This window comes from Spermophilus citellus, assembly GCF_964194105.1.
Source record: "Spermophilus citellus genome assembly, chromosome: 15".
In the NCBI taxonomy this organism is placed as follows: domain Eukaryota; kingdom Metazoa; phylum Chordata; class Mammalia; order Rodentia; family Sciuridae; genus Spermophilus; species Spermophilus citellus.
The window spans coordinates 84,461,498-84,488,175 of NC_138195.1; the positions used below are offsets into that span (position 1 = coordinate 84,461,498).

Below are 26,678 nucleotides of genomic sequence, written 5' to 3' on the forward strand. Positions count from 1 at the left end.
AAATTTCAAGAGCATGCTGAAAGTGTTCCTACTGGAAACCAGCTGCTGCTTTTCAAAGTACCAGGAACACGCTGAGGAATTGTGCACAGAGCTCTGGGAAACCACAAACCCTAGCCATGGCTCCCTCGCGGACCAGAGTCCGCAGTGACCCTGGAACTGCGAAAACTCTTTTCTGCCCCCAGAGTATGGCTTTCTGGCAGCCCTGCCCAAGCCATCTTGCCTTTCAAGAGTTAATTCTTCCCAAAACTTGGCTCTGTGTTTTACATGGAAAATGGAACGATGTCAAAAGGCTCTTTTTAAAAGGCTCATGAAGGCTTCTTGAGCATTAAACAGCTTTTATGAACATTTTCATTTTAATGTGAATGAGAAGTAAGTGGATTTATTGCCTCTTAAAATACAGACACAGGATTATGAAAATTAAGAGGCAAAGGGTTTGGCTGTTTACCTTTTTGACTTTTCTGTTCTTTGGAATGGCATTTAACAACTACAATAGGGCTTGTTATTGAAATTACTGGCAAACTGGTCTAAAAATGCTGGGCATGTGAACAACACCTCATCCTGGCTTCCTTCTGTCTTTCTATAGGAAGACTGTATCCAAGGCAGTTTTTCCTTAAAGCAAACTTCCAGTATGTTTTTCCTGAAACTTCAGAAGGCATGCTTTTGAAACAAAGAGATTTATGAGATAAGCCATAGATATGAAAATTCAATGACAATTTCTAAAAATTTGTTTGAGAACAACCTTGAAAGGTAATACTAAGAGGAGGACATAATTTGGGAGTCTCCATATCCATAAGAGATGTCAGATCATCTCTCAAGATAGAAGCTTCTGGTAGGTACAGTCTAAAATGCTAGCTCATCCCTGGTCATTAATATTTACCTCTGGAATTTTATTCTTAAATTTGGCTAAAAATTTGCCTGGGAGACACAACCCTCCAGCCTGGAGAGTGCCAGCCCACAAAGCATTGGTGTGTAACTTCCTTACATATTTCATCTGAACCATTTGGGCAGACGGTTGGTGACACTACTGAATATTCAGACTGAAAAAGCCTTTTCCTTTTGGCTCTGTTAAGCCTTGTGTTGCAGGGGGTGTGAGAGTAAAAAGAGAAGGGCAGAAAGACCCAGAGCGCTAGCTCCTGGAAACACAGAAAAGAAGCTGAATCCAGACTTTCTGCAGAGCAGCTCTCTTCTGCCTCCTGGTAACTGATGACTTCAGCCCTAGATAGCTTGAAACAATCTGCCCTTGTGGGAAGGCGTGATGCGTTTCTGAACACACCAACCCTGCTGCTTGTTCTGCAACTGAAGCCAAATCAAAAGGAGGGAGAGTAGTGAGCTGAGCCAGAGCTCTTATTTTTCTTACATACAAAAAGAAATTTAAAAAAATGCACGAAGTTTGAGATTATTATTGCTGCACCCTGCTTGAGCCAACCGATGCTCTCTAAGAGGCACTGGCTGATCTTTAAGTCATCAGTTTGGTAGGCTCCAAGGCTAAGGAAAGCAGGGGAACATCACTCAGCACCAGAAGAAAAACTCAAGAAACAACGGTGCATGCCTGGCTGTTGGGGCAACACCCTCCAACCCAGGATCGGAGTCCTGCCCAGTCTGGACCACCTCCCTTTTGATACTTCCTTTGTCCAGGGTGTCCTCCCATCTACTTTTCTGTACAATTTTGTGTGCAGAAGCAAACAATGTCAAAGACTTCTCTGCACCAGAGGCACAAATCAATCCAAGACCTCAGCTCTGTCATTTGACCCCTGCCACGCAGATGCCAGGCTTCGGCTGCTTCCTCAATCTCTTCCCTGGAACTTTACACTTTGCCAGTCCATGACCTCTAGAAAAAGATGCAGGGAGTAAATGCCTCTTCCAGACTGATGCAAGGAAAATGTCTGCACCACAATGGTATGATTTCATTTGGATGAAGAGAGCTTGCCAGTCTGTTGTTTCCCTTTTCCCTTGGCTATTAGGAAGCTCAAAGAAAATTTCTGTTCAATTACAAGTCACTCTCTCAGTATATCTCCACTTCACCTCACCAATGATAGTTCTTATTTCTCTATTCATGTTATTAGTGGTTCTACTGAATTTATATCATTAACTCTAACTTCCCTCAAGTGATACATTGACTATTTGGACACTGGTGAAATATAATCAGATAAAACAAAAGGTCCTCACCACGCCTCTAAAATATGTTCCTTTCTCCACTTAGAATTATTCCTATTTCCAATCTGACTAAAATGAAAGTGTCTCCTCATTTCTTCCAATGAAAACTTAACTGAAACTGTGAGAGTTGCATGTTTGATCAAATTTGTGAACGAAGAAATACTTCTGGAGGAACAAAAAGGTCTATGGCAAAGCACGAACTGTAAATGACAGCAACTAAAATGTCACCCACAAAGTCCTAAAACACTAAGCTGAAATACTTCAATGAGTGACTCAAGCACAAGACACCAGATGAGTAAAAACTCATATAGAAGCTGCATAAACACTTGTATAGCAACCTAAGAGTGTCTCATGCACCCCTTTAAATTTCCTGACAGGTGGTTATTTTAGGGATTAAAAGGAAGAGTCCTCGCAGGATTTTAACAGGATTTGCAAACCAAACTGCAGACTGAATAGCTAAATTTAAAGCAACAACAACAGAGGCTTCATCCTTTTATAATAAAGTTTGGCTGGAATGTTGCAGATTTTGATTCAAGGAATCAATTCACTCAGTTGTGTAAGTAAAGTCTTTTAAAAAAAAATACTAGTGCTTGAAGCTGGGTGGTACACACCTGGAATTCCAACAACTGAGGCAGCTGAGGCAAGAATGCAAGTTTGAGGCCAGTCTGGGCCACTTAGTGAGACCCTGTCTAAAACAAATAAATTCATTAAAAGAGCTAGGGATGTAACTCAGTGGTAGAGTGCCCCTGGGGTCAATCCTCAGTACTGCAAAAACAAACAAAAAAAACTAGAAGCTAATCATCAAAATCCCACCTTTAATATTCTTACAACTTGAATTTGGTCAACACGGCTCAATTGTTTGCAGATTTAAAAGTTACAATGAACTATATAGAATCAACCTAGTTGAGCCTAGGAGATTCAGCCCATCAGCTATGGCTGTATTTCCATCTCCACCTCCACAAGGGGGAACCTCATAAAGGCTTCTGCTAATTCCCAGGACCAAGCTGATGAAAACAACCAAAGATATACAAAGTCAGTTCTGGCACACATTTTGAGGCCTAAAATGTGGCTAACATGACTGGAACCCATACTGAGCCCAGACCTTGTTCAGATGGTACACCTTTCCTGTTTTCACTTCCTTAACCCTGAGAACAAGCCCATGGAACAGTGCTTTCATTGTCCTTATGCTATCAATAAAGAAATTGAGGCCTAAGGACAATCGGCAAGCAAGTGACAGAGATGGGAGGCAAACTCAGGCAGTCTGGTTCCAGAGCCTGGACTCAATGCTATATTCTTGGCCAAACACCAGGGCATCTCACATTAAGCAAATCAGGTCTATAAATGCCTGATTACCTACAAATGAATAAGTAAACAGACATACCAATGAATAAAAATATGTGAGTTCTTATGAGATATCCATGAATACCTTTGCTCATCCACTACTTCTCACTCATATTAAAAATAAGCATTTTAACAGTAATTTTTAAAAGATTATTTCAAGCTAAATAGGGATTTAAAGGAAGAGGTTTCAGAGGTGAAGAGCAGAACTATGGAGAATTCAAACGGCTTACTACTGCTATCTGCTTCTGCTGTCAACTTTCTGCGACGCAAAATCCTTTCTAACTCAGTTTCACTGTTTTCAGGGTCAAGGGATTTTAAGCTTCTTGAACTAGTGGATTTGTTAAGTGTCCCCTAAAGTAAAAACAAAACAAAAACAAAAAGGTTAATGTCTTAATACAATACACAAAAAATTACAAAAATCAAACCAACAGAACATTACCAGAATTTGAATGGAATTAGGAAACAAATTTGCTGTACATATATTTTAAATGTGCACATCCTCAACAGAGGGTTGAGCATTTAAGAAGATGTTGCTGACGAGGGAGATGCTGGCTTTGCATCAGAAGAGCAGAACGAGAACACCTCTTGATGATGAGATGAGTATGAAATTCACCACTGGGAAAGTCCTTGCCCAATGACCTTTAAGATTCTGATACGTGTTGATCGGTGGAGAAGAGAATGGATATATTAAACTCACCTTAGAAGGGTATCTTGATACAGCAGCCATGAGCCACCGAACCCAAATCCTTGTGGCACTAAAAAAGTGTGTGGCTGATTCTTCAGAGAGAGGGACCCCCCATTGCACACTTGGTGACAATGGTGTTGCGGCTGCAAAGGAAGCAGGCTATGTTCTCCCAGGTGGCCTATCTGAAGAAGGACTGCCCTGATCACACCTTGACTTCAGTGTGCAAGAAGAGAGTTATACGCACACAGGGAGGCATCCAACTCCATGTCCCTAACAGAGGTGACAGTGGAGGTACTGTGCAGGGCCCAGAAGACACTGGAGGAAACAAGAGAGGCATCCCGCTGTGCTCCTGCTTAAATTGGCACTGACTTCCAAGAAGACAAAGATCCCTGCAGGGGTTCCCTGCCCCTGCGACAGAGGGAGAGCTATGCTTTCCACCTCCACTTCTAGTCAAGGGTTTGTAGAGAATATGGGTGATGTGCTTCTCCACTGTATTAAGGATGTAGCACTTCAACATTACCAGGTTTTCAGAAGAAAGGTCCAGTCTTTCTGTGAAGTGGTTCTCCTCAGCTATGCCAGAGGCTTGGGGTGGAGGGAGGAGCCAGGAGAACCACGGTCTTCTGATCAGAGGAAAAAGGAACTCAAGTCCAATATAACTGGCCAGACTTCATGCCTGAGTCAGAAGGAGCTTTTGTCCACCCAGGCTAATTACCCCCCAGCGTCTGAACAGCTGAACTCACTAAGCTCTTGCCTCACTCCTGTTCCCTCCCTAATGCCAACTTCTGGAAGATTCTAAGAATTCTACCTGCTAAAAAACGGTAACCTGTGTTTCTTCTTTAGACTATAAAACAAAACAAAACAAAAGGTCCTTGTAAAATCAGACGTTTACAAATTTCACATTGATATAGGTTATTATGTTGCTTTTGTTTAGGAAAAGTGTCCCACTCCCCCACCCCCTGCTATCTGTTTGAAGTTATAAAAAAAGTATCCTGCTGTCTGGAGGGAAATTGACTAATAAGATTAGGAGACTATATTATTTTGCTGTCAGCTACCTTCACAACTCATGTGTGAAATACTTAGATAAGGCTCATATTTCAATCAGATAAGGCTATATTTAATATAGTACTTCTTTCTATGGAAGTACCTCTTTTTGCTTTGCACTTACTACAAAAATTCATAAGACATATGAAAAGGAAAGTCACATCATATATAATACCACAGTAGCTTATTTTATAATTAAAAACCACGATGACCTGTTAAATTTAACATTACAGGTCAGTATTTAGTTATTGAAGAGAAACAGAGTGAGGTATGATTGTCATTGACAAAACAGAACTATAGCTACTTTATAAAACTTGAAAAGCGTGTACTAGAACAACTATCCCCATATCATGTGTATTTATAATACTTAATACCATCTGTATAATATGCTACCAGATGTTTGAAAACTTACAGTTATCACTACTGAAATAACTTATAAAATTTAATACTTTGTTTGAATGTCAAGGACATTATGGTTTTTCCTAATCGCTGGTATTAATTCAAAGAAAAAGTGTAGGGTATTTTCTATTGTTAAATTTATCTTTCACAACATCATTTAGTTTTTTTCATGTGGATAACACAATTATTCCCCCAAATTCCTGACCATAGTAAGCTATCCTGTCACACCTGAGATGGAGGAAGTCCACTTTCCAAGTTCTTACCTTTGAGCCTAACTTCTTCCTCCACTTATTGCCTGATGTGGTTGAGTAAACAAATACAAAAGCAAACTTTAAATCTACAGGCAACTGTGGATGACAAAGATTCTAAACTCTCAGCAGAAACAAAGAGTTGAGCTCATAAAGTACGGGAGATTATCTTGGTTATCTATGGTAGAATAACAGAATTTGAGAATGAGAAATTGGCTCATTAACCATGTGGTACATACAATTCCTTCATTTTACAAAGAGAATTCAAACTCAGTGGTGAGCTGAAGGGTCTGGGCAAGGTCCAGACTGTCCTAGGCAGTGCTCCTTAACTGAACACTGGGTAACAAAATCTTCTGTTAATTCCCAAACCAGGGTTCCCTCTACGTCACACCACCCTGAACATGAAACCCTCTTAGGCTCCATGTTTGCCAAGTGCTCACTACACTGACTGATCCCAGATGGCAAAATGAACTGTTCAACAATTCCTATGTACTTTGAAAAACTGAAAATGTTTGAAAAAGACCCATAAGACAATTTGTTTAAAGTTGTTTTTGTTTTTGTTTCTTCGGTTTGGAGCTAACTGAATTTGAGACATTTAGATTAATTTATATTGATTTATTCTTCAGGAATCACCACTGCCACTTAGAGTGGCCTTAAAATGACTGAAGTGATTCGGTCATTTCCTAAACCTTAAAACTTGTGTAACTATGAGAGATGAACTATACGTATTTTATCTAAAAATATACAGCTTTAAAAATTAACTGGAAGTAGGTCTGGAATAATGAGTTGCACCAGACTAATACCTTAAAAATTGTACAACTCAAAATATAGAGTAGAGTTTTCCAACTCCCCCCAAATCAGACATTTGTTCCTTCATGTGAGATTTGCTCAGCAGCCCACCAAATCTCTAAGGCTTAGTTAGACCTTGAGTCACATTCCACTGCAAAATATCCTTTACTGAACTGCTTCCTGGTTCAGTCCTGGAAGAGAACTAACTGAACACATATTTCCTAGTGCCTCTTGGCACACACAGGTGCTTGCTCTCCACTCCAGCATGAAACTATGAGCTTTTTGGTGTTTTTCTACATTTGCTTCTCATTTGCTGTGATTGTAACGCTGGGTACTACCCTTGATAATCCTAATAGTCAGAATCCTGGCAAGAAGCACCAGAAGCAGGGTGAGCTGGGGGCTGGTTCTGCCTCTCTCATAAGAATGTGCCTGGTTTCCTGACTCCAGTTGATTGGGAGTTATAAAGAGTCTGCTGTCCCTCAACAGAAACTTCTATTGGGGTACAGGAGAGTTGCAGCTTATTGCAGAGGTGGGGACAGGATCATGAGGTCCATTTTTAAAAGATACTTAATACAAAGAAATTATATTGCCAAAATAATAACTACTAGAGATCCACTAATGCCAAATAAGGTAGAACAATCTAATAATAGATCTAGGGCAAGAAGGATGGGAGCAACTTGCAAAATATGACTTTAAAATTTTTATAATTTATAAATAATTTCTCAAATTTCTCTCCTTGGAGTGGCAAAAAATTATAGAGAATATTATACTCAAGAATATCATTGGAGCTAGGGGTGTAGCTCAGTGGTAGAGCGCTTGCCTGACAAGGGTCATGTTGTTCTGGGCCTCCCTCTCCCCCAAGAAAGTATTGCTGAGATCCAGTAACTTGCCACCATCCAGAATTGTCAGGGAGGGGAGTATCCTGAATAATCAAGTGTTACCATGTTTCTCATATAAATTTCTAATTTTAAAAATAAACCAAACACATAAGTCAAGTGCAGTATGTTCTCTATACAAATAGAGAGGATCAGAACTCTCTCCAGCACCTCATAGTGCTCCTGGGGACATCTTCATCAACATTAATTAGCATCCTAATGCAGAGACAATAAAAGGGACTGTCCTAGGCAGTGCTCCTTAACTGAACACTGGGTAACAAAATCTTCTGATTAAAGAAGCCATTAGATAATAACCACATCGCTTTTTTTTCAGTGGTTTTAATCCTTGATTCTGTAGGTAGACCACCACTGTTAGCCAGTGATACACCTCTCTTCAGGGCTAATCCCACTCACTTAAAACTAAAGCAAACTAATTAAGCCATTCTACATTAAGTCTACTGTTTGAAGACACGCTTGATGAAAATAATTCTGTTTGCAGTCATTATGTGATGTCTGCACGCAATGCATAATTAGCACAGTAACAACAAACAGGGGCGTATCAGTCCCGCACCTCCGCCCCCACATCACAGACTCACTGTGCAAAATAACGGGGATTGGGACTGGAACAGGGTCTGAAAATAGAGCTCTGTGTCTGAAGCACTTGCTACGTGAGGCATTTGTCTCTGAAAGGGACATTTGGAGAGGGCAGCAATTTCCTCCATTGGAAAAAGCTCCCACTTTGGAAAACAGAAATAGAACTAGAGATGGATGTTATGCACACTTCCAACAAATATGAATTACCTTTAGAAAATGAAATTAGCATATAGAAAGGGTCTCTTATTGTACCCTCCAATTTTTCACTAAATAATTGCTTCAACTGTGGGAAAAAGCAGACTGTGACCCTGAGATGAACATATCTGGGTGGGAGCTCAGGTTTACATGTAGGTGTCAAGAATCCCACTTTCACCCATCAAGGGAAAGCGCTCTCCATGTAAAGCACTACCCATCTATTGTAGTGCTGTTATTCACAGACACGTACTGATCCCCACATATGGCCAGACACTTGACCTTCATGCTACAATGCCAGGATTAGAGGGCAAGAACAGGAAACAATGACTTTGGTGGAAGTGTAACCACTCTTTCAGAGTAGAAAGAGCAAAGTGATATTTGATACGTTATTCGCACATGTGATAGAGGAATCCATAAGTACAATCAAGTGAGCTGTCGAAGGAAATGAGGTGAATTAAATGGAAATAAAACAGACCAAAACAATCACCATAAAAAAATAGACAGTAACAATATTTTCCTTTCCTTTATCCATTAATTAGACAATAAACCAGTATCTATTCTTACCAGTATTCCTTTTAGTTCATTCACTGCACTTTCAGAGCCTTTTGAAGATTCTGGCTGCAATTTTGAGAAGGAAAAAAAATTACTAGTTATTCAGTTTAAAATTACCAACGATATTTTGTATTGCAAATTGTTGACAGCTTTTATTGGTGCAATGTACGGCTATATAATTTTAAATTACATCTACATCTTAAGGTTTGGAAAAAATATTAGCCATGTTAATGTTCCCAAGCTTGAATCGAACCAAAAATTAGAAGTTATACATTTAAAACAAAAGGGCTTGTGTTACCATCTCCTAAACATCATTTTGTACCTCTTGATTATCATCATAGATGGGAAAGATTTGGCAAACATCAGATTTGAAAGATTTGGTTCCAAAATGCTCAGAATTTTTTTATATCAACTGTTCTCTACATGCACGGCTGGACCTCTGCCAATAAGCAAGGAAGAAAGAGAAGAGGGTGCAGAGCAGGGAGCTGGCGAGGGGCTAAGCCTCTCTCTGCTCCAGTAGCTCCAGGAGGGACTGGCAGGTCTTGTTTCATGAATCTCACAAGAGGACTGAGTTAGGAGAGAAGGAACTGGGAAGAATATAGCTCACGTTAGCATGCCTGGCTGCCAGAGCAGTCAGGGGCCTCTGAGGGGCAGCCCAATTATTGCATCTCATGAGGAAAGGTAGGATTTGAGGCAGGTGTTTAGAATCCAAGTCCAGCTCTCTTCTGGACACACCAACAATGAAATAATTTTAAATGAACTTCTGGGTAATTTCTGCCTATTCCACAATACCTAACAGTCTCTGAATTCTCAACCACCTTAAAGGAGGGCAAATTGAGCCTGGGCCCTTATGAAAAGCAGCTCAGGAAAGGCCTCAGATCCCCTGACTCCCACTTCCTTCCACAAAGGATTGAGATAAAGAGAAAACTTGGCAAGATATAGTGATGGGACCCTGGAGCCTCCCATGCCCAGAAAAAGAGTCAAGAAATGGGAAGCAATCAATAACACCACATTCCTTTCCCCTCCAAAGGTAGTAAAAAAATAAGATCCCATTTCAATTTTTTAAAAAATGAAGATAGAAAAAAACCAGACTGAGGCATTCAGTTCCCAAAGGCTGGGTTTTCTGTGAATCACACACGCCCGCAGTGGAGCCCAAGCTCTGAGACACCAACTCCAGCTGTCCATCGGCACCACTGGAATGTCAAGGAACTTCAAGACTCTGCAGGTACATTAGTATTTCCCAAGGCAGCAGGACTCCTGCAGGGAAGCTGTGCACATCTCAACTCTCATTTCTGAACAAACTGCCCTGCGAGAGGCATGAAGGTGCTGCCTCGCCCCGTGAGCGGCCCTGAGGCAGCCACCTCTGGCAGCCTCTCACATGGGATGGCTTAGAAAAGCGCTGATGGCACTGGGGAGGCAGTCCACACTTGAGCAAGCAGTGACCCTGGCGGTCACTCAGCCCTAGTCTACACAGTTTAATAGTTACCAGCGAATAACTCCGGCATCCACTGATAAGGGATGTTTTCTCAATTTTGAACTGACATTAAACCATGTATAACTGCTGGAAGAGTCGTGGGAGGAAAGAAAGATTGCAGAGTGATATTCTGAAAATGAAAGGTACGTGTGGAACATGAATTGCTTATGGTTTAAGAAGTTTCCAACATTGTTCTCTAAACTAATTTTGCTTCTTTATGACACCGCATTTTTCTCTAGTAATAGTCTGGTTTTGCTTATTCTTTCCATAATAGTTGTGACACGACAGTCGTAAGAACGTATTCTGTTTAAGACAGCACTCAGACCCTGCATTTTCTAAAGTGTTTTCATATTTTATTTCATTTGATCCTGACAACAACTCATGAATCAGAGAGGGCAGATGCTGTCCCCATTTTGTACAGGAAAAGCTGTAGGGAAGCTGGTGGCAGTGCCAGGGCCCTGATGCCAGCCCTCGACCCATTAGATGGTCATTCTACACTGCTTCCCTTCTGGTTTATTTTGTGACCTTTGCTTGGGAAACGGCTTCCAGGTCATTGGGGCACAGACTGACCTGCTCTGCCTGGTTAGCTGAAGTTTCTGTCCCACCAGGTGCACCTCCACTCTTGGAGCTGTCATTCTGCCCTCTTTTTCATCACCCTCCCATGCACAGCCATGCCACAGCCACCCCGCCTTGCCTGAGTATCTTGCCTGCCTGTGACAAAATGGTCACTTAACAGTTCACCAGAATTACTACTAGTCACCACAGCAGGAGACATTCAGGAAGTGCAGAGGGGTACCCTTGAGTACAAGAGAGAAAAACCAGAAAGTCTGGTGAAAAGGAAGAGAAAGAAGGAAGAAAACCTGTCTGTTCACACCTGATCAGAGTAGAAAAAGAAAGAACATTTTTCAAGAAAAATGTCAAGAATTGTTACTGGGTCTCTTTCCAGGTGACACACACATAGGGAGAGGAGCAGTACTGACTGGACTCAGCACCTCGGCAGACCCCGAGGGCTGGCTGCATCTGGGTTAGGAGACAGCAGATGAGGTACAGGTCGCACAGGCAGACCATCCACCCTCGCTCGCTCCTTCAGTTCTGTACTGCCTTAGCTCTGCTCTCCCCTTATCCTGTGACCCCACTAACGTGGAGCCTCAGAAGGCAAGAGTGCTGTCTGTTCTGTCTACTGCCTCATGGCCCAGTGCCTGGCACAAAGGACTCAGCAGATTTCTGACAAAGAAAGGAAAAGGAGTCACAATTGTTAACCCCTGTTTGATGTGACAGTACATATCAAAGTCCCTCTAGAGGGGACAGCAGCTCCCTGCAATATACATGGCTTACTTTCTATCCTGATTAGGTTCACACCAAGGGTCAAAAAGTCCCCCCAAAACAGGCTTATACAGAAGTAAAAAGCTTTCATGATACCTTAGCCTTATCTGAAACTCAAAAGTTGGTCCTGTAACTTTCAAATTTTTACATTAAAAAAAGGAAATATCAAGGGGAAAGGAGCAAGTGGCCACTGCATACCTTTGCCTTCGGTCTGGCTGTCTGATTAACAGGTCTAAGATGAACTCCCTTCTTAATTCTATCCATCATTTCTTCGACTGCTTGCCTCTTCAGATCCGTGACTTCCTCCGCTGTTCAAAGAACACAGACATAAATCATCTTATGTTACAAGAAAACAGCTAATTCCTATCTTTGGTGACTGAAGATTGCACTATGTAATTAATCACAGTGATTTTTCAGACAGTTGCTGAACATAATAATTTACTAAAGTTAGCAGTCACCAGGTAGAAATGGTTTTTTAAAAAAAATTTCTTAAAAGATCTGAAGAGTAAAACTTATACCAATTAAGATCAAATTTGTAACAGGGAAGTAAATATTGTTTCACCTAGGTTAAAGTAGATTTTGTTCATTCATCAACATAAGAATAAACTTGGATATCTCTAGGTCTTTTAAAAATGAGACTTTGTCCCTTTCCAAATAATCATTCATCTTTTCCTCAAAGTTCTCTTTTATAAGTTACAATACATTCTATGTCAAAGAAATCAGTCCAAAGCCTATTTGAAAAAAAGATCAAAGAGATGTTTTTCTTGTTGGAAGAAATCCATAGTCAAAAGATGGATAGCAGAGAAATAAAATCTATTTTTAAACTCCCACCTTTTGTTTAGGAATCATGTGGAATGGAAATATTTAAACAAACCTTTTCAAGTCTTTTAAAGCTCTTTATGTTAAAGAAAACATACAGCCAGCAATAATTGTGATTAGGTAATTAAATGTGATTAAAAATTTCAACTATTATCTAACCTTTGAATTATTTTGCTGCAAAACAAATAAACCTGTTGAGATGTATATCAACTAGATGAATGCAACTGAGTTTAGCTTAAACCTGTTGATTAAACCTCTCTCTCTCTCTCTCTTGTAGAATATCTTGGCCAAAAGCACAGAAACACTTTGGAACACTTGTCACCACTGATGTGGTTCTAGAAGTTCTGTTTATCTCCATTTAACTCAGCCAATGTATTAAATTGGAGTGTCTCATGAGGACCTTCTAGTCGGTGTCTTCAGTAGATACCACATTGCCTGACAAATGGTACTTGACGAGGACTTAACTGACAGATGACCTCTGAAGTTTTGGCTTTAACTGGATATTAATATTTTTACTATCTGAGTGAAAATAACCCCCAAAGGCTGGCTTCTAATAGGAGGAGATCACACCTGTACCCTCCAGCAGATTGGCACTTGTGTTAGGCCTTGAGCCACAGAGGCCTAAATTTTGGGTGGTGCTTTTGGAAAGGTCTCAGGTTAACTACGGGTATTCCTGCCTCATATAGGAGTGCCCAGGGGAATAGTGAGGGAATCGGGAGGTTCCCCCAACCTCTGCAGCAGCACAATGACGGCATCTCTGCCACACTCACCATGTCTTGCAGGCTGCTGATGCACTCCTCACTTCAAAGAGCATTTTGTCATCCTAAGAAGTCACCAAAAAGCTGGGAACTAAAATTTCTCAATATCCAAATAACAATTTTCGCTTCAAAAGTCAAAATAGTATCTTTATCAGGCAACATGGGAAACCTGGTCACCAAAGGTAGAACACATCCACCAGTAAATGAAAAGTGACAAAACTGCAGGCCCATCAATCATGGGCCCTTAAGGGCATCTTCTTCCAATAGTCCGCCAATACCATCAGGTGGACAGACAATACATTGCTATGGGTGAAATTCGTTTGTTCACCGGCTCATTCATGTGCTACCTGAATCTCTATTGTACACTCTAGTGCTTTTGCTGATCCTGTTCAAAATCAGGAGAGATAAAACCCACATCTGCCATGAGTATGAGATTCATTCCTGGGAACTGAGAAAATAGCTACAAAACACATTTGATTTTTCAGAGAGGCTGCCATTTTGAGTGAGACTGGGAAGAGCTGCATGGCAATAGGAACACCGCCTACAAACAGATTAGCACTCTGCAAGGAATGACTGAAACCCAATTAAATGCACCATACAAAAACTAATTAAGGCAGACAGATGGAGAATTATGGTCAACACCATTCAAATCTGCTACAGCATCTAACATAGCAGGAATTTAAAGTAGTTTCTTATATTTGCTTGCCAGAATCATAGTGATAATTCAGAGAAGTGCCACTATCTGTATTGTGTACAGATTATAAACCAGGCTTTAATTTCTCAGCCTTTTTCAAATGTAAAAGCTTAATTGGTCTTAAGGAAAAGAAATCGCTCTTATCAGATTCCCTACTCAGGCGCAACACAAGGGCAGAGCTAGGCTGGCTGCACAAGCTTTCTCTCTCACAGACCCTGTTTTTGAAATCGCAAAAAGCAATCTATATGAACTTCTAAACTATTAAGCAGTTCTAATAAATTGGCAAGAATCGCCTACAGAGAGCTCATGGTATGTTTTGTAATTCTTTCTGCAATCACGCAGTTGGTAATTGTCTCACAAAAGCATGTAATCAGTGGGACAATAGAAATATGCAGGATACTGGAGATTAAAGAAAAGGGACAAATGAAGACAACAGGTCTAATGTTATTGAACTGCCACAGGAAAATAAAATCAAATGTTCTTTGAGTTAGTGCTTCAAGGTCAGTCTTGGATCAGAAAGCTACATGTAATTAATTGGGGCTTAAATTTTAAGACCCACTTGAAAAATAAGTTAGCTCCTCAAAAGAAAATAAAAAAGAGAGGAAAAAACCTCACAGATGAAACCATCACCTTGTTACTCAATAAAATCTTCTGTTACTACCTAGAAGAAGCTAAAATAAATTTCTAAATCCCACAGAATTATTTTTCTATTTTGCTAACTTTCTTTTAAAAAAGAAAAAAAGAAAAAACCCTCATGGCATTATGCCATGATGTACAAAATTTCTTAAAAAAAAAAAACAACCACATTGTGGCTGAATAAATTTAAATTTTCTGTAAGGTCACAGAGTTAAAGAAATTCACTTAACTACAACATTGCTAGAATCTACTGAAATCAGCACTTTCCTTTTCTTCCCATAGAGCAGGTGCTATCTTGCCCATTTTCCTTAGCTACCATTTTGAGTATTGTCTGTGTGCTGGGTCCTACATTTTTCATGTTATGAGACCCAGAAATCCTCAGAACAACTCCATAAAATAGGAATTATAGTATTTCTCCCTTACCTACAGGAATGTGTTCCAAGACCCCCAGTGGGTGCCTGTAATCTTGGAAAGTATTGAACCATTTGTATACTATGTTTTTCCCTATATATACATACTTCTGATACAGTTTAAATTAGGCATAGTGAAAGCCTAGCAATAATAACCAAAAACAGAACTATGATACCAATATAATGTACTAAAACTCATGTGAATGTGGTCTTTTTCTCTCCACTGTGTTGGTAGCATATACAGTGTGGATACACTGGGAACATGAGATTTCATCACAGTACTACTTTAAATAATAAGCAATTTAAAACTTATATTTGTTTCTAGAATTTTCCTTTAATAGTTCCAGAATGTGGTTGATCAAGGGTACTGAAATACAGAAAAGTAGACTATAGAAAAGAAGGACTACTGTACTATTATGCCTGTTATAGAGATTAGCAAGCTGAGTCACAGAGAGGTTAAAATAAAATCAACAAATTAATTCCTGAAATATATCATAAACTGCAGGCATAACTTTGAAATCTTAGAATTGACCTACTAAATATTCTTGTAAACAATCAGCGCTATTAATTTCAAAGTTTATAATAATTTACTTTACTCAGATCTTAAAACTACAACTAAAATATTCCACTGACCTAATTTATTACCAAGCTTTCTAAGGGAAAAAACCTAGGAATTCCCCACTCATAAATTCTGAAAACCTTATCAACCAAATTTTAAAAGCCATCATACAGTACTGACATAAGAAAGAAAACACAGTGATAGTGTGACAGTCCCTACATTATAAATGAGAATCCCAACATGTCCCAGATGATCCTAACATTTGATGCTCTGCATTTGTTCACTGTATATTTAATAACCATGTGCACAATTAAGAGACACTATCAGTAACCACTCTGCCAGACAGATAGGATGCTGCTCCGGCCACCTCTAGCTACAGTACATGTCATTCAAGCTGCATAATTTTTAGGTCTCTTCATTGCAAAAATATCATGAGCAACTTCTGTGTCAGTAATTATTTAAGATTCCCAAAATAACAATCCAATAGCTCAAGGATATGGGAGGAAATACTGCCACATTTCATCAATTGTTAATAAAATGTCATTTGCATGAGGAAAATACTATGGCTCCTGATGCTGAGGGTTAAGAAGTTCTAGAATACGTTTTTTAATTAGAAAGATTTTAAATTAAAAATACTTAAATTTTTTGTTGAGATTGACAAGACAATGTGATCTATTTTGAAGGAAAAAACATTCTATTCTGACTGCCCTCCTTGAAAATATACTAATTGTTCCCCTAAAAATATGAAAAAAAAAATTTCATTCCTGTGTCAGGCAAAATCAATAGCCCGTAACTCAAGAGCAGAGCTGCCCTGGAAATCACCAAAAGCCTCAGGACTGCTTGGATTCCTGCAATGCCTCTTGCAAAACAGAATTGGCCTCAAAGTCCCGTAAACATGCAGAAGAACAGATTCCAAAGGGCAGCAGGAAGCAGGCATAGAAAGCCAATTCCCAGAGATGAAATCAGCTTTCATTTGTTTTGGTGTTGCAAGGTTCCTGATCAGAAAGAAAAGACTAAATCCAAACCCAACCCATTCAATACCATGAGTGCTGTCGGCAGCTGCAGAGAAGAGTAAACCTGCAAAAAGCTTGTAATCTGCTCATGGAGCAGACAAGTAACTAGAAATATCTCTAACACCAGACTCCAGAGTGGAAGACATTAAATACTTAAAGGAAAAGAATATGAAGTCGGATTGGGAATGTGGCTCAGTGGTACAGCACTTTCCTGGCATGCACAAGGTCCTGGGTTTGATTCCTGGCACCACCAAAAAAAAAAAAAAAAAATTAAAGTGAAATGTTATAGTAACTCATACTAATGAGTCATTCGTTTGTATTATTAGTACTAATTAGTAGGAAGAGGAGAAGGAAGCTCCTGGAACACACAAGTAATCTATAGGCAAAATATAAAATGTGAGTTCTGTGCTGGTGCAAGGAGAAGCATGTCATAAAATGTAGGACAACACAATTAGATCTATGATCAGAAATTGTCACACTATCAATGACATGCAACAGCTGGCCTGAAGTGGGGAAAAGAGGTTCTAGAAGGAGCTCATGTGTATACCTGGGCTCCATCTAGGCAAATGCTGATGCTTTCTAATAGGTCAGGTTCTACAGGCCTAAAGTGATAGGGACAGAAGTGAGTGGTGGGAACAGGAGGCTAAGAGGATAATTCCATAAAGTGGGCCTACTGTGCTGATCTCTACATGCTTTCTTTTCCAAAAATCAGTTTACCTGCAGCCCTATCTGGCTTAAGTGGACAGTATATATCACATTCCTCAGCAGACTACCTGTTATCTGCAGGAGAAAAGTAGGCCCCAAATAATGTTGATAGAAGGAACCCAAGCTGGGCACGGCAGCACATGCCTGTAATCCTGGCAGCTCAGGAGGCTGAGACAGGAGGATCATGAGTTCAAAGCCAGCCTCAGCAAGAGCAAGGCGCTAAGCAACTCAGTGAGACCCTGTCTCTAAATAAAATACAAAATAGGGCTAGGGATGTGGCTCAGTGGTCAAGTGCCCCTGAGTTCAATCCCCAGTACCAAAAAAAAAGGAACCCAAGTTACCCTGAAGGGGGAGACTTTTGTGACTCTTTTCACAGATCAGATTCCAGAACTCAAGGAGATAAAGATAGTTCCTTCTAATCATAAAATCTGTAAGAATGTATGGTTAAGAATCCAATTAGAACCAGTCAGCATGGGCCAAGTGACCCAGAGTTTTGTCATGGCAATGGGGACTTGAAAGTCTGATGTCATTCTGCTGTCAGTCACAAGTCAGGAGGTGGACCTGGGCTGGACTCTCTGGAAACTTCTCTGGAATTCCCAATAAAACTAGAGTTCAGGAGAGGCATACTATCCCTCTCCTGAGAGGACGTCTCCCTTGATAGTGTCCCCTTTCCCTTTTCCTGTCCCTCAATAAACTCATGCTTGTTATTCTGAGTTACACGTCTGTAATCTTTCTGACTTGATCACAAAAATCTGAGTTTGAAGGAGGGCCTGTGTGCTGCCTCAGTTTCCTGGAAGGCCCAAACCTTAACAAAAGGAGCAAGGTCTGGCCCTGCAATTTTAAGCCTTTGCTCTCACAGTGGCTGCCCCCAAACTGCTGACAGCTCTGTGCATCTTCTCCCTCCATTCTGTCTACTGGTGCTGTCTTCTATTCCTCCATCTCCAATGACTTCCAGAGTCCTGTGTATTCTGCCTCTCTCAGCAGTTCCTGAGTTCATCCATCATGCCACCATCTGATCAAAGCCACCGTCAACATCCACCTGAATGGCTACAATCTCTTCTTGTCTATTCTCATCCTTTACAGTCTATTCTCTGTTACTTATTGCAGACAGTGATTTTTTTTCTTAATTTAGAAAAGACAAACCTCATCATGTTACACCCCTATTTTAAAAGTTCTCCTGCTCTAGGGCTGGGGTAGTGGCTCTGTGGTAGAGCGTTTGCCTGGCTCGTGTGAGGCCCTGGGTTGGATCCTTAGCACCACATAAAATAAATAAATAAATAAAGGTATTGTGTCCAACTACAACTAAAAAATAAATATTAAAAAAATAAAAAGTCTCCTGCTCTTAGGAGAAACTCCAAAATCTTCTCTCTAGCCTCCAGAATCTGGCTCCTGCCTACTGTCAATCCTCCTCTCCGGCTCCCATGCTGCAACCTTAGCAGTGCTCTCCTGGTTTTCTAGCACACCAAGCTCCTACCTCACTTTGCAGTTTTGAACATCCTGCTCACTACCTGGACTGTACTGACCCTGAACACCTCACCCCGATGTCCTAAATGTATGGCCACTCAGCTTGAGCATCACCTCTGACACCAGAGGTCCACTCTATAACCTCCAAGAAACCTGTACTCCTCCTCCACTGTACTCGCCAAAACCTGTATTTAAACAACCACATATTTGCACAGATGCTCACTTGTTCATACTATGTGTAGTCACAGTGGAATGTGACTTTTATATCTTACATTTCCAGTACCTGACACTGTTGTAGTCCACTCTTAAGTCCCTGATAAAGTCCCATTCGCTTGCTCTCAATTCTACAAAGTCTTTCCTCTAATCCCTCATTTGGGATCACTGCCTGTTACACCCCCAAAGCACTTGGTTTTTAATGAAAACATATTTCCCAGTGTACCTTCCATTAGAGTGCCATGTGCATGCACTTATCTCCTCCAATTAATCGACTGCAGGAAGGCAAGGACAGTCACCTGCTTCGTTCTTTCTTTCTTTCTTTCTTTTTTTTTTTTTTTTTTTTTTTTTTTTTGGTGCTGGGGATTGAACCCAGGGCCTTGTGCATGCAAGGCAGGCACTCTACCAACTGAGCTCTACCCCCGGCCACCTGCTTCACTCTTACAGCTGCTTTCACTCTTCCAAAAACCTGTTCACAAAGTCACACTATTCATATGACAAATGTGTGAACTGTTGAAAAGTTGACATCACCAACTGCTTAAGGTAACCCAGACAGACATGATGCTTACTTGTTTCTGGTGGAGTTGCCTTTTCTTTCTTAGCACCACTGCCACTGGGGTGGGACCGTTTCCGGATCATGGACATGAGGGATCTTTGGTAAAAAGAAAAAGACCAACAGATCTTACTGGAGATTATTATGTACCTTACGATCCAACAGATAAAAATGTACAGATCCTAAATAATCAAAGTCCAACTCTTCTGCAGATGCATGAACACAGAATTTATGTAGTCTACTTTCATTTTTGATACTGTTAAATTTTTTCATCTTTTTGAGGGAAAGAAATATGTCTCATTCCTTTCTGTGCAAAACCAAAGTAATCACCGGAGGAAGGGACTGCTATGGTTACTGAGAAAATGCATACATATTTACAAAGGAAAACGGATACAGGAAAAAATTCACTACGTAAAAATTCATATGTAAAATTCAGAAATGGCTATCGATTTACTACATTTTAGGGAAAAAGAAGAGATGAGAGAATTAGGAAATGTTTCATATAAAAAAGCAGTATATGTTATCAATAAATCTCTACTTGTCAAATATTGGCATAAAAATATCTGAATCTATATGCGATAGACCAACTATTTAAGGATAAAATATATTTAGACCACTGTTTCTCTAGCCTATTTTTAAAATGTATATAAAATTCAAATTATGATAAATTGAACCACATTAAAGTTTTAAAACCTCCATGTGTTAAAGGATATTATAAGGACTAAGAAAGACAAGTTACAAAATAATTTTTTTAAAAAAATCAATGAAAACAGCAGACAACACAATAAAAAAATGGACAAAAATATTTAGCTACTATAGAAGGATATCCAAGTTTCTGATATACAAACAAGAAAGCTGTCTGATTCCCTTAATTTTTAGGGAAACAAAAGTTAAACCCATACTGAGATATCACTACTTGCTCATCAAGTATGAAAAAAAAATAAGTCTGATAAGATCAAGTGTTGGTGCTGAAGAATTCTCAAACCACAAGGGTATATACACACTGATAGTGCCATTTTGGAAAATGGGCATTATCTGGTGGAGCTGAAGATGTACATATCCTGTGATCCAGATAATCCACAACCTCAGACTTCACAGAATCGAAAGCAAGCACTTGTGCTCTAGGATACATGTGCAAGAATGTCACACTGAATTTCTATAATTCCCTGAACTGGTAAGGACTCAAATGCCCATCAGCACCATGATGGATAAGCACCTTTTGAGACATTCATCAAGTGGATTACATATCATGCCCAGGAATGAACCTCAGTCACACAATATAACATGGAGAGTCAGAATCTATTGTGGTGTAAGAAGAGGAAGACACAATGGACATATGAAAATTCCAATTACACAAACTTCAACAACAGGCCACACTGATATTTATAGTAGTATAGAGGCCACTGGGTTTCAGAACACACTACTACAAAGTACAGCACCCTGGCATGCTTAGTACTTTAAACTGAAGGACACTGAGATGGCCCTGGAGGGTCTCTCTGACCTTCTGCTGCCCTCCTGTCTCCCGCCCCTCTTCTTCTCCCAGAAGTAGGTAGGACACAGAAACTAGCAATAATACTCTAACCTTCCCTGGTCTTTCTATGTAGGAACTGGCCATAACGAGATCCTCTGACCTACTTGTCTGACAGTAGGTCATGACACTCTCATTCAGAGGGGTCCAACCTTATCCTCAAGAGGAAGGAATGCTACAGAGGCCAGGAACTACTGACCACACGGGCCTTGCTGGGTCCCTCCTCGGCCTACTACCATTAGCTCTACCCCTCCCTCCAGTCACATTTCCACGTGGCTGGCTGTTCCTCCTTAAACCTAAGCATATCAACAGTTTCCCCTAGGTCTTTGGGACTCTACTCTCAAGACATTTGTGTCACATAAGTAAATTGGTTTTGCTTATCTCTTGTTAGCCCGTCTTTTGTTAACAGGCGTGTCAGCAGTGACCCTTACCACCAGTGAAGAAAGGTACGATGCCTTTCTCTATCCCTACAGGACACCTATGTAGACAAGACAAAAGTGCATTTAATAAGGGCAAGAAAATTATGCCTCTGTGCATCACCATTTCAACTTCACCATATCAAGCTTCAAACAACTGTCACCCTACATGGAATTATTCAGTGGTAATTTCTACCTCGTAGTTCTTCAAGAACTGTTCTTGTTAGAAGTGGAAGACACAATATCCTATGAACTATGGAACATGTGTATGTCAACCTGACTGGGCCAGAGAGTGCCCAGATATTTGATCAAAGGTGTCCTGGGTGTTTCTGTGAGGGTGATTTAAATGAGATTAACATTTAATTAATCAGAAGACTGAGCAATGAAGACTACCCTCCCTGATGTAGGGGGCCTCTTCCAACAGTGAGCACAACAAAAATGCTGGCCCTTCCCCCAGTAAGGAAGAACTGCTCCTGCCTGACACTCTTCAAACTGGAACATCAACCTTTTCCTGCTTTCAAACTTGAACCATCACCACGTGCTGAATCTTGAGCCTGCCAGCCTCTGAAATGGATCTATGCCACAGGTTCTGAGGGCTCCTGCCTCAGACTGGAACTGTACTACCATTCTTTCTCTATGGTCCCAGCTTGCTGACTCCCCTACAGATCTTGTGACTTATAAGCCTCCCACAACTACATTGGGCCAGTTCCTTGTAATGAATGACTGACTCTAGTTGGTCATGTGCCACATAACAATGTTTCAATGACAGATCACATATACAGTGATGCTCACAAAAGAGTATATTATGGCCTAGTGACATAACCATCTTAGTTTGTGTAAGTATACAGCATGATGTTTGCAGATTGAAACTGTCTTAATTTGCATTTTTCTCAGACGGAATCTCCATGGTTAACAACACATGACTCTGTTTATAGCTATTGACATCTACATCTGTACTCACACCTCCTGCTGGGTCTGGAGAATTCTAACTAATGTACCCAGCCCTCTCCCCAGGAACCATACTTGTCCAGGACCTGTCCTTCCTACACTCCTTGTTATTTAGGTCGAGGGGTTCCCCAAAAGCTCCTAAGTGAGACAATGCAAAAAAGTTTTGGGGTAAAATGATGGGATTATGAAAGCCTTCACCTAATCAGTATGTTAATCCACTTGAATATTGACTGGCTGATGAGTGTAGGGAGGTAGGGTATGGCTGGAGGTAGGTCACTGGAGGTGTGCCTTTGAGGCACACATTTTGTACCTGGTGAGCAGAGCTCTGTTTCCTGATTGCCATGTCCTGAGCTGCTTTCCTCCTCCACACCTTTCCCCTGATGTGCTGCCTGGGACCAGAGCCATTGTATCAGCCATCTAAGGGCTGTCACCTCTGAAACCAGGAGCCCCAGAGAAACTTCTCTTCCTCTAATTGTTCTTGTCAAGTCTTCTGGTCACAGTGCCAAAAAAGCTGACTAAAATACTCCTCTGATACAAAATGAATAAGGTATGGCCTCTTCCTCTTTCTCCTAAAAGGTAATAAAGCCACTTAAGCTATGGGTCTTAGCCCTCAATCCCCAACACATTTTCCCTTCTACCTATTATCTATACCAGGGTAAATAAAGCACATGGCTCAGGAACAAAGTTGGAAAACCTTGATTGACAGGTTTGGAGTCCATCAAAACGTTTAAAACACATGCAAATATGTTTCTTTGACAAGAAAGTATTTCTCATGCATAAAAAAATTCTAAAAATTATCTCCTCTACTATTTAAACTCATCTTAAAATATAAGCCATTCATATTATTCAATAAAAATTGTATTGAAAGAGGCTTATGAAAGAGTTCATGTCTGAGATATACAAAGTCCTGAACTTATATCCATTTCTCAGTCTATTTGTAAAGTACTCTTTGGGGGAAAAAAATCTATTTAGGTAATACTTTACTTTTAATTCTAGGGGCGCTCAACATTTCTGAGACTAAAAATTACAGGCCAACAGCAAGATTGTAATTGCTTTTCAACAGTTTTCCCTCCTCAGAGAAGTGACCTTTCCTATCAGCTCAAAATTCTAGACCTTAGAGTAAGATCAAAGTGATGAATGTCTAATTTTAAATGTCAAATTTGGAATATCTCCTACAGATTTAGCTACCCAGGAGAGAAAGAATTTAAAATACCTGAAATTCTTTCAATTAACTCTTGGATCGATCACGTGTAAAAATTATTTAGCCTTAGCTACTTCAATGGCTTCAAGTAGATTATGTCATCCCCTACTCAGTAAGGAAAAGTAATGAGAATCTTTTTAAAAGGCAAAGTTCCATTTTCATAGTCATGTGGGAGGAACATGCTACCCATTCTATTCAGATGGATCAGCAAAGGTGCAAAGCAGGAACAAATGGCCTCTCTGTGTGAAAGGATTAAACAAATCGCATGAGTTAATGAAAGCTAAAAAATCTTGCAAAAGTTTAAATACCATTTGTTCAGGAATAAAGTACACAAAGCACCCAATGCTGTGGCCTGAGGAGGCAAGTGGTCACCACTGCAGGTAGGCTGTCTTCTCTAATTGTGCATGGCAGTCTGGGGAACCACAGAGGCCAAAAATGACTCTAGATCTCCTGAGCCCATGATGCTCCAGAGAGGCCCTTCACTACCATCATGTACCTTGGTCTTCAGAAACAGTGAATTCCTGTCTGCATATGTGGTTTCCTTTCCCAATAATTTAGGTGTAAATTATTTTCCTTATAAAAGGTTCCTCTTTCAGCCTTATTCAAAATTTAAATGTGTGGCTAAGGATTAAAAAGAACAAGCACTTCCAGATTAATTACTAGTTTGTGACAATTAGTGGGCTTAGGTATTAGCTCAGTACTTTTATTTTAAAAATAAGTAAATCAAGCACAACTTTTCAAATTCAAATTAGTGAGAGAAAATGATGAAAATATCCTGGAGACATTCCTTGGTCCTACAGGAATTTTACAAAGAAAATCCCAGTGCAATGGAATGAAATTTTTAAAGTGGAGTATCCAAGATTAAAAAAGCAAGATTCTAGATCATGGGTTTGGAACACCCACATGGAATCTCAAGGTCAACAACAGATGAACACGTTGGCCATGAGAACTTCTTTACCAAGTGTTTTTTTTTTTTTTTTGTTTTAAAGCCAATACTCTACATATTACAAGGAGGGAATAATACATTGGTCTTTAATTTTTTTCCCAAGAGAAGCAACCGTCACTCTTTTACGCTTTTTACCAACCCTGTCATGATTCAGTATAAGCTGGTATTCAAAAGAAAAAGGTGACCACCAGCACTGCCACAGCAGTCCCTTTAGCACTTACCGGATGGGATTGGGCGGAGGAGGGGGCAATGGTGGTGGAGGCGGAGGTGGAGGAGGGACTGAATTTTCAGACTGGTTCACCCGTTTCTGGAGTTCATCGACTGCACGGAGGCAAGCATTCAAAACAGAACAGAAGTAAGCAACCTAACATCGTTTATCCATGTAGAAGAAGAAACATGACCTCCCTCAAAATCAAGTACTTTTCATTGAGGCAAAGTTAGAAATTTCAATATGAAACTGCAGGCATTTTAAACTGTTCATTACCTAGTCTATCACTAAGACGAGAAAGGTCTTCCATCTGGTACAACAAATGGTACAGTCTTTCTCCTGCATATGCAACTTCAGAAAAAAACTCAAAACTAAGGGGTGGGAAGTAAGGATTGAGTAGGTTGAAGAAATATTTGTAACAATGGAGCGCATACTACTGGAACACTAAGAAATTGTTAATGCTTGACTTTAAATGTGTGTGGATCAAGAGTTACTTTTAAAGATGACATTTAGTGATGGATTTTAATAGCTGCATACTTCTCTCCTCCGCTTAATTTCCTTCAGAAACTTATTGTAAATGCGAATGTCCTTGATTTTAACCAGATTCACATTCCTAAATGCCTGTAACTCTGAAACTTTCTGCTCTTTTGAAGAGCATTCTGGAGATATAATGTATTCATTCCATTCATCCAAGTCACTAATGAGACACATTTATTAAGGACCCACAATGTAAAAGACCCCATGAATAGTGTTATTGGAGACATAGTGTTCCTGGCTTTAAGGAGCTCAATTTAAATGTATATCACAGGGCCTGAAATGCAGCTCAGTGTACAGCACTTGCCGAGCAAGCCCATGGCCCTAGGTCCATCCTCAGCACTGAAAAAAATGTTTACATACAGACGCTAATCCTGTCATATGGGTTAATGGGTGACAGATACCACGGAGTACTGTGTGCACCCAGAGGTAGTGCATACTGTCCATGACTGACTTCTGCTTTCCCCTACACACTACAATAGGCAGTGTGGACCAAGCTCTCGACACCAAGAATCCTCTAGTTATTCCCTGTGCATGCCTCACTCTCTTTAAAGGGATTCTGAGATCATCAAAGACAAAAGGCATGGTTTCTTTTCTTCTGTATATATTTTTTTATATCCTGGAGTAGGACTGAGTACACACACAGCAGATTCTACATAAAAGCATTTAAATTGAATTTAAATCTCTGCCACTTCCATTCATCATAAAGATGGCCTTGGTTACTCTGCTATTTGCTTTAAAGAATGGAAAAATTCTTAATTTTGGATCAATTTTTATAAAACAAATTGCAATCAATTTTCTCTGTGGATTAAAAAGCATTGAATGTTTTTAAAGGGGGAAAAAAAACCTACATGGTTCTTCTACAGATTTCAAAATTCTAGTATAAAATTAACCAAAAGTATCTGAAGCGAATATTGAAGCTGTTATAAAGCAAATAGCCCTGCCTTCTTAAATTACCCACCTTCTCACAGAGACTTAGACTTACGTTGCGTAGTAATCCAACTTGCACATTCCTGCTAAGCCTTCCAGCCCTGAATGAATAAATCCTTTGATTTAAGCATCCCCTGGTGCTTTAAAAGTTTTTCCATTTAATATATATATTGTTGCCCACTTCATTGTTAGGTGTGGCACAGGAAGTATTATTTCAGGTGTATAATTAGACACCGAAGACAAATGGGAGTATAAGCACCAAAGATGAAGGTATTATTTTTTAAAAGTTTAATTCTTTTTAAAAAGCACTCTAAAATGAACAAAATAAAGTACTTAATGAACACTCATCTCTGGAGCCCTGAGAAATGCTGACATTTTTGGTCTCCCCATGCTAATGGCATCTTTAGGTCTTAATTCTGTACGTGATGTTCACAAAGGCTCCATGTCCCAAATTGAAGTCTAAATATTTGTGA

General features: G+C 40.0%; 1 protein-coding gene across 3 annotated transcripts in view; it reads right to left on the reverse strand.

Annotated features, from left to right (window-relative positions):
- The window catches only part of SHTN1 (shootin 1), a 96,162-nt gene that overhangs the window by 16,547 nt on the left and 52,937 nt on the right, over positions 1-26,678 (reverse strand). For 2 of the 3 annotated variants that reach the window (XM_081268195.1, XM_081268194.1), the window contains 5 exons: positions 24,755-24,854; positions 19,511-19,593; positions 11,869-11,978; positions 8,886-8,939; positions 3,726-3,846 (listed from right to left, as the gene is read on the reverse strand). In XM_081268195.1, coding sequence (XP_081124321.1) covers positions 3,726-3,846; positions 8,886-8,939; positions 11,869-11,978; positions 19,511-19,593; positions 24,755-24,854 — 468 coding nt within the window. The remainder of the gene's footprint in view (positions 1-3,725; positions 3,847-8,885; positions 8,940-11,868; positions 11,979-19,510; positions 19,594-24,754; positions 24,855-26,678) is intronic. The other variant, XM_081268196.1, reaches the window with a different exon arrangement.